The sequence below is a fragment of the Palaemon carinicauda genome, chromosome 31 (genome assembly GCF_036898095.1).
Source record: "Palaemon carinicauda isolate YSFRI2023 chromosome 31, ASM3689809v2, whole genome shotgun sequence".
Lineage (NCBI taxonomy): Eukaryota > Metazoa > Arthropoda > Malacostraca > Decapoda > Palaemonidae > Palaemon > Palaemon carinicauda.
In genome coordinates, this window is record NC_090755.1 from 57815780 (window position 1) to 57825779 (window position 10000).

General features: G+C 32.3%; 1 protein-coding gene across 1 annotated transcript in view; it reads right to left on the reverse strand.

Moving 5' to 3' along the window:
- Positions 1-3015: 3015 nt before the first annotated feature.
- The window catches only part of LOC137624417 (uncharacterized), a 17225-nt gene continuing 10240 nt past the window's right edge, over positions 3016-10000 (reverse strand). Inside the window, exons 2-3 of the mRNA XM_068355163.1 lie at positions 7086-7361; positions 3016-5954 (exon numbers count right to left, since the gene is read on the reverse strand). Coding sequence (XP_068211264.1) covers positions 3384-5954; positions 7086-7361 — 2847 coding nt within the window. The 3' untranslated portion in view covers positions 3016-3383. The remainder of the gene's footprint in view (positions 5955-7085; positions 7362-10000) is intronic.

A 10000-nucleotide genomic window follows, 5' to 3' on the forward strand; every position in this document is an offset into this window, starting at 1 on the left:
CTTGGATGGGATACGTTTACGATAGTTATGTACCTTCTTTTATATAGTAGAAGAGTCAGTGAGACTGCTTGAAGGTTACTCATGAATGGCAGAGACAAGGGCCAGTGACAATACCTTAGAGACTAACCATATATGATCATATAAAGGCCCCTACGTGTGATCAGGGACCAAGTCCTCTCTCCACCCAAGCTATGATCAGGGATGGTCTGACAATGACTGCTGTTGACTCATCAGATAAACCTATAGGCTCCCTCAAACCGCAATCATTAGCTTACAAAGATGATGAGGTTGCAGACACTACTAGAAAATTCGAACTGCAGTCCAGCAGATGACTAGGAGTTTTCAATATATACACCATTTAGTGTATTTATATTTATATTAACAAATGACGTATGGAATACAAATAGTACAAGTAGATAGCACTCTCTAGAATGATTAAGCACCAACCTGCAGTTTTAAGGCAACTCAAATAGGCTCGCTAAAGATAGGAAGTTGAACGGATATTTCATAAATTCATTTACATTAGCAAGCATTAAGATTCATGGTTATAGGTTTTATATACAGGGAGTATCTTTAGGATCCATTTTTACCCTTCTGTTACTGGATTTATATTTTCTCATTTTTAGCTCTCACATTTATGCTAATCCATGAAGAAATACGATTTCTTGACTAGGATTAATCGGATTTTTTTTTTATCGAGACCGCTTTTATTTTCATCTTGTAATTCTTGAAGCTTATTTTGGTGTACAGTAGTTTTTATTGAAACTTCATCATTATCCCTTTAATATTCACTTACTATAAGAGTCTATAATGGAATGGAGTTTCCCTTAAGGTTAATTTCAATTTATGTAGAAGGTATTACGTTTTCTTTAACACCAGCGAGAAGTACATACAAAGAAAATGTATATATCCTTGGACGGACGGGGTGGCTATAAAAAATTGAGTCTTGCTTAAACTTTGTTCTCTATTTGAATATATTTATTCACCTTACAGTACAATTAGTATATTTATTCACCATGTATTAGAATGAATGATTAAACATAAAGACTAGAGAGGTACTCGGTAGAGCGTAGACCTCCGCAACGGCAGCTTATTTTCTGACTTTTTGCTGGACCTTGATCTTTGACCTTGACATGTATTAATTGGCAGGATTTTCATACACTCAAATAGGAACCAAGTTTGAAGTCTCTGTGACAACAATGGCCAAACTTATGGTTGGTTGCGTGAAGTGGACATTTTGCTTGACCGTGACCTTGTCCTTTGGACTTGACCTTCCAAAATTTGATAATTTCCTTCTCTTTATATAAGTTAATCCCTGTAAGTTTCATTACTCTACGATTAGAATTGTGGCCAGGAAGCTGTTCACACACACGGACACACACACACACGCACGCGCGGGGGGGGGGGGGGGGGAACACAACCTCCTTTCCAACCTCGTTGGCGGAGGTAAAAAAAAAGAAGTTATATTTGCATGTTAATAAATGTTTAAAGGATAGGACAAGGTATGGGAAATGACAAGTATATCAAAGGCTAATTGCATATTAACATTGAGGAAATTAATGGATACAGATAGATAGATAAATAGATACACACTGTTTCTCTCCGCATGTTTTACAGTATTTCGTATGAAAACTAAAAAAAAAAAAAAAAAAAAAAAAACTAAATAAAAAAAAATAAATAAAAAACAATCACCACTGTTAATTCCAATTCCAAAATCCCAACAAAGTCTCAATACAAATGTTTGCTTTAATAAAAAAAAAAAAAAAATGGGGGCAATTTTTGGCCGATGTGACACAGTGGCATGAACAATAAATCAAAATTCCCAGCAAATCTAAAGGTTCATTCCAATTTGTCCTTCGCTGTATTGTTTATTTTGTTTTTCCATAACATGGGGCTGGAACATAGCTTGCGATTAAATTTATGGTGGTAACCTTTTTACCTTTCAAAATACATGATGTTGATGTCTACAAATGTAGAAGAGTATAAGGCCCCCTTTCCTTATAGATAAGCTTGTATCTGGAGACAATATTGTACAAGCGTGCGTGTATGTGGACTGATTGATGTATATGTATATATATATATATATTATATATAAATAGTATATATATATATATATATATAGTATATCTATACATATATATATTATATATACATATATATATATATATATATATATATATATAGTATATATACATATATATAGTATATATATACATATATATATAGTATATATATAGTATATATATATATATATATAGTATATATATATATATATGTATATATATACATAAATATATATATATATATATATATGTATATATATATATATGTATATATATACATATATATATAGTATATATATACATATATATATATATATATAGCATATGTATATATATATATATATAGCATATATATATATACATATATATATATACATATGTATATATATTATGTATATACATATATATATATATTATATATATAATATATATATATATATATATATATATATATATTGTATATATATATACTGTATATATATACTGTATATATATATATATATATATATATATATATATATATATACATATGTATATATACATATGTATGTATATATAATGATAAATTTTGTACATTTAGACGTGTTTTTCAAGCTCATATAAACCATATGTTATACTCCTAATATCTGGATTATCTCTACCTTGGTATCAGAGACCCAATTGGGAATCAAATCTATGATTATAGCTTGCGGTCGGCCAGTAAATGAAGAGTTGTGACACCGGTTCAGGTGCGAAGTAGCTAAACCTGTGAAACTTTTGCTTCAAAAAGTTTCGTAATTGGTTCATATGTAAAATCACCGATGAATAAATAGTTATTGTTACAAGTTTACTAAAGATCCACCCGCGGTTGAGGAAGATGCCGTATTACTGGAAAAAAAAAAATATATTTTTGCGAATATATATTTATATATACCTATATAATCTTTGAACTGGGGAAAAAGTTGACAAAAAACAGACAATGTGAATGATAGGATTTTTAATAGCAGTGCGATGATGTGCTTTGATTTTTTAGTGAATTGACATATTTTGTAAACATCATAAAATGGTTTAGATAATCAGAGATGAATATGGTAAAGACAAGTTACAGTGAATGAAAATTATTTTCTGTTTAAATGGTTACCTTTAAGAATATCTTGTCCTATTTTCTTCTGCGTAATAACTAACGTTACTCCCTTTGCTTGTCTTAGTATTAGATATCCAAATGCTACAAAGTCATCCTCTTTTGGCGTACCTAATACTATGGGCACTATTGGTTGTTGAAATTGATATGAATATCATTGTAATAAATAACAATGCTCCTCTGTACAACCTTGTACTTTTTCAACCATGTACAGTTCGGAAACCTGTTAATTGATGACCGGGAACATTGAAGAGTGTTAACGGATTGCCAATAGCCATGTTTTGTCCATGAGCAATTGCATGGGTATTTTGGCCTCCAATTAGGAAGCCAGTTGGGGTGTTTGGTAACACTTGTATAGCAGGTTGCACTGTTGGTATGCTAGAAAAAAATAATGGGGCATTGTTTCCAAAACCTACAGCCGCACCAGTCCTAGGCTGCGCATTAACACTGCTTATTCGTATAGGAATTGCAATATTCGCAATGCTTGATGGAGGCACAGTTCCAAAGAATCTTGTTCCACCATGTGTTGGAAAATTTACTACATTTCCTACTTGTGTTTGCTGTTCTGACAGGGAGGCTGATATTACATGGGGACTACTACCTACAGAGTTTCCAGAGTGCCCTGCATTAGGAGAGGTAAATATTCCTGCTAAAGAACCTGCTGGGGATAAAGCAGATGTTGAAGTTCTACCTTGCAACGATACACTACTTTTACTCTCAGTTTTTAAATCTGATGGTGCATCGAAAGATGATGATGCTGGAAATAACCCTTGTCTTGAAGTTAGAGCAGAGGGTGTAACTATTTCAGGTTCATCCACTGTTCCTATGGCTGAAGCCTGTTCAGCTTTTGAAGTAGATGAGGAAGATCTAGATGCAGGCAGGGTCTTAGGTTCAGTAAAAGCAGCTCCAATTGTAGATACTGTACTGAATGATTTTGAAGAGACTGAAGAGACAGTGTCAGATGAAGCTCTTGCAGCGGTACCAACATTTAAAGTTTTTGAAGAACCACTTCCTGATGAAAATACATCAGCTTTTTTACCACTTCCTGATGAAAATACATCAGCTTTTTTACCACTTACTGATGAAAATATACCAGTCTTTTTACCACTTCCTGTTGAAAATACATCAGTTTTTGCTCTTGTGGATAATGTTGAAGTTTCACTTGAGGTTAAAGCTGATGAAACTGGTATGCCCAGTGCTGGTTGGGCTAAACTATTGATAGTTGTTACAGGTGTTGAAGAGGAATCGAATTCAGGTACAGAGTTTGCAACTACAGGAGCACCAACAGTAGTAGATGCGGAGGAAAAAGATGCTGTAGTGTTTTCTGTAGGTGTTTTAATATCTTTTTCAATTACGCTGCTGGATGATGTACTTGTGGACAATGACATGGCAGAGGAGGTGAGAGCAGTGACGATAGCAGGTCTAGTATGAGTGGTTTTATCATCAGGTTGCAAATTCACAGAGGGCAAAGCTGTAGAAGAATCTATAGTTGGGATTATTGCTGATGTTGCAGGAACTAAGACTGGTTGACCCACTCTTAGAGCCTCAGCAATGCCTGCTGTAGATGAAGATGTACTTCCAGATGATACTGATGGGGAAGTTACTGATGAAGACAAAGTAGTAGCTAATGGAATGATAATAATTGGATTTGATGGATTCATGGAGACCGAACTAGAGGATGTAGTTTGAGACAAACCTGTGGGTAAGGCACTACCCAAACGGGATACTGCACTTCTTGGTTGTAGAAAGTCTGTAGATGATGTATCTACAGATGAAAAGGGAAAAGTAGCTCCTACTGGTAACATATTCTTTTCTTTACCAGTATCTGCAACATTCATTGATGCATTACCAATTGATGCTGCTGCTATTGTTGATGTTGCTGCTATTGTTGATGTTGCTGCTGTTGTTGATGTTGCTGATGTTGCTGCTGTTGTTGATGTTGAAGCCAGAGGACCTAATTTAGGTTGGCTAATTGTAGAAACGGTTGGTGTCTCTACAATTGTGTCAGTTGAACCTTCAGCGGAAGGTAAGCCATCCCGTGATACTGCATTACTGGATGGTAAAGAACTGACTGATGACAAAGGGGAAAATGAGGGAGTTGGTGGAATTTGATTCCCAGATGTAAATAAAGCTCCTTCTGTCAAAGGTAATGCTTTAGAGGAAGAATTGGCAGAGGATGATAAATTGTTTGTAATGCTGTTTGTGGTTATAGGAATTATTACAGGCTGACCTATTGCTATTAATCTTGAAGCTGCCTTAGCTTGCGGAGAAACAAATGAATTAGTAATGGGAACAAATCTTTTTGATGAATCTGTAAAGGATAAACCACTAAAATGTGATCCATTATTAGTTGACGAAGAAGAGATAGGTAATGTTGACGATGCAGGGGAATTAGATGTTTCTTTTTCCTGTGGTACTACTGTAGCTAATACATTTCTTCTTACCCTGCTGTAGGATGGCGAAGTTAATAGGTTAGGAAATGGTATGACGGTTATTGGATTTGATGTCTTATTAGCATTTACTATAGATGAGGAGCTTAAAGTAGATGATTTAGATAGACCTAAAGGGAAGGAACCACCAAAATGTGGTACTGCATTGGTCAATTGTGAAGAACCAACTGATGACGAGGCTGCAGAAATAGTAATTGACTGAGTATTTTTTATCGGAGCTCTTGTTCTTTCTCTTTCTGAAGTTGTATCACTAGCTGATGTACTTGCAATGGATGATTTTTGACCCATTACAATATCAGTTTGAATCTCTTGTAGAGTAACCTGTATAAAAAGAGGAATGATGAATATCACAAATTAGTGCATTATTTGATATGTAGAATGTTCTTAGTGATCTGTTAAATTAACCAACTATTCAAGAGAATAAATAGAAAATTAATTACATGTATATATGATGAATGATAGTATTGTAGGCCATTTGGATTAATATTTCCTTAAAGAAAAGATAAACTATTGCAATGGTAGTGACATTTTTTTTAATAAGAACAAGTTATTTCATCTTTAATGTTAAAACCTAAGTTTCCATCATCAGGGTAAGTAGAATTTCTGACAACACCGTAAGGTGCAAAGAAACTGTAGTATCTTTGTAATAATCCACAAATTCAAGGTATTTTTTTGTTGCATAGCCTTTAACTTTATAAACAAATCGATGGCATAAAAGCTGTTGAAGCATACTATAAGCTGTTATATGCAGGTAGTGCTGCGTCTTAGCTTGGGAAAATTTCCATATTTAAACTTTGATGATTTTGGAAAAAAAAAATTGCTACCGAATAAGCAAAGCAATTATTATTATTATTATTATTATTATTATTATTATTATTATTATTATTGTTATTATTATTGTTATTACTGACAAGCTACAACCCCAGTTGGAAAAGCAAGATTCTATAAGGCCAAGGGCTCCAATAGGGAAAAATAGCCTAGTGTAACTGGGCTATTTTTCCTTATTTTTATGTTGACCAGGCTGACATGAGTCTTTTTATTGTTTATATATGACATATCTGTTTTTGACGTTGTTAATAGTTTATATAGGACATATCTGCATTAACGCTGTTACTGTTTTTAGAATATATTGTTAATTTATTCTCATCATTTATTTATTTCCTTATTTCCTTTCCTCACTGGGCTATTTTTCCCTGTTGGAGCCCTTGGGCTTATAGCATCTTGCTTTTCCAGCTAGGGTTGTAGCTTGGCTACTACTACTACTACTACTACTACTACTACTACTACTACTACTACTACTACTACTACTAATAATAATAATAATAATAATAATAATAATAATAATAATAATAATAAACTTTGATAATTTTGGAAAAAAAATTGCTATCGAATAAGCAAAGCAATTGTAACTGGAATTGATTAAATACATCGAAACAACAATACCATACTCACAGGCCAAGGAGTGATAGACTCCACCAGATTAAAGCTCAAGTCAGTATGTCCTCCATGAAGGCTAAGACCAGCTTGGGTTTTGCTAAGACCGAGATCATTTTGTGGTCTGCTTATATTGATACCATCTAGTCTCCTGGCTGATGAAGTAGCAGCATCCGAATCCTCGCCAGAAGCCGACTCATTGTCATTATTGAGTGGAGAGTAGAAATCATGTGATTCGCGGTGCACTCTTGTATTGCTACTGGCGAATCCAAACACTAGTGATGCCAGCGCCACCTGAGGATTGATTTGGAATTAGTATTGTATGATGATTTCGATTTTAATCATACGTATATTACAAAATATTACTGTTAGGGACACCAAATGATTCCAATGCTATTACTCAATACTGTTCTGGAATACACTCGGGCACACTTCTGTCTAGTTTCTCTTCCTCTTGTTTTGTTAAAGTTTTTATAGTTTTTATAGGAAATATTTATTTTAATGTTGTTACTAAAAATATTCTATTTTTCTTTATTTCCTTTCCTCACTGGGCTATTTTCCCTGTTGGGGCCCCTGGGCTTACGACATCCTTCTTTTCCAACTAGGGTTGTAGCTTAGTATTTAATAATAATAATAATAATAATAATAATAATAATAATAATAATAATAATTAGTTCTGACATCTTCAGGTTATAATTGATAGTCATAAAACGATTTCAATTAAAGAAAATATTGTTGCAACTAGGAAGTGTCAGACACCAAAAGTGAAGGTGCAAAATTCAACACTTCCTGTAAGAATGATAAAAAATATTGAACTGCATGACACATAAATCATATAACACTTATTGCGAGATATGAAGTCTCTTTTGGAGTTAGAGAACAAGGTACATAATAGAAAAAAGTGGCATTTCTCCCTTCTTACTATTAATGTTAGGATACCATACAGTATTATTATTATTATTATTATTACTATCCAAGCTACAACCCTAGTTGGAAAAGCAAGATGCTATAAGCCCAGGGGCTCCAACAGGGAAAAATAGCCCAGTGAGGAAAGGAAATAAGGAGAGAATACCTTGTGTAGTTAAAAAAAATATATCCAAATCCCAGAGTGATCCAATTATTGATATTAATATACCGTAAATTCCAACAAACTTCATGATATCTTGGGTTACTAGTATTGATAATAAGAGTTTAATGGAATTAGAAAGTAAAAGGAGCATATTATTAAAAGTTATTTTATATTGTAGAGAAAATTAAGCTTATGACTCGAGAGGATGTTATATCATCGTATAAACTTACAAGCTCCTAATTACGGTTTTTTCCTCAACATTATTAAAGATGAATTTAACATAATAAGAGTCCTGTATAAGAATATTACATAAATTTCAAAACATAAATTATGAATTTAACAGAATAAGAGTCCTGTATAAGAATATTACATAAATTTCAAAACATAAATTTTGAATTTAACAGAATAAGAGTCCTGTATAAGAATATTACATAAATTTCAAAACATATAAATTTACTATAGGTTTGTATTATAATTTTATAAATACAGTTATGTAGTCTTATCATTAATTCGTATTACTTGGGAGACATAAGGCTGAATAGAATAATTTGATATTACGAGGGTGAAAATTGGTACACGGTTATTTATGAATAGGTAACGTAGATGGCAAAGTGCATATTATCTCTGAACTATTTATTCTTTTGTTAATTCAAGTGCCGAAATGGTCTGCTATCAAGTGAGCATGTGACATTCGACCCAGTATATTATTATTATTATTATTATTATTATTATTATTACTAGCTAAGCTACAAACCTAGTTAGAAAAGCAAGATGCTATAAGCACGAGGGCTCCAACAGGGAAAAATAGCCCAGTGAGAAAAGGAAATAAGGAAATAAATAAACGATGAGAAAAAATTAATTAATCTAAACTATTAGAAATATTAATAGTTAATCCGCAGATGAAATTATTAGTAATACTTTTATTTTAGCTGATAGGGAAAGGGGGTGAAAGAAGGATGATGGCAGTTAGCTAGCTAACCATGATAGGGAATAGTTGGAAAGTTAAGTATTTGTAGGAGTAATGTAGTGTGGTTTGATCACAATTTTCTTTATATAAATGTACATTTTTCTTGTTATGGTTTTAAAGTTATTATAGTACAATAATTTATTACTCTTCTTTTATCTTATGTTTTCTGGTATTCTTGGGTACAGGCGTAGTATATTCTAATGCTGAAGCTGATGCTTAAACTTGGCATTTGTTACAAAGATCACCAGTTATTTGTATCATATAATTCAGCTTTTACTTTGGGAGAAAGTAGATCGCTATTATGCAACACGGACCTGTACACTTACCTCCATACAAAGCATATGCTCTATCAACCACTTACATGGGCAAACACTTGATCTTTCATTGTAATTATGGATTTATATATAAATATGTGCATTTACAAATGCAAAAACACACGAGCAGTCGAAATTTCACATAATGTTTATTCTTTATATCTGCTGAATAAATCAGGACTCAGCCTAGTGCATCCACGTCAAATATATTTTTTCCTACCTTATATTACAATTGTGTGTGTATATGTATGTATATATATATATAATATATATATATATATATATATATATATATATATATATATAGAGAGAGAGAGAGAGAGAGAGAGAGAGAGAGAGAGAGAGAGAGAGAGAGAGAGAGAGAGAATATAAGTTTTATATATTTACACATAAATATATACAGTATATGCATATATATATATATATATATATATATATATATATAATATATATATATATATATATATATATATATATATATATATATATATATATATATATATATATATATATATATACACCAATATTATATATATCTACTGCTATTTGCATATACATGCCATACATAAAAAGGTGCAAACAC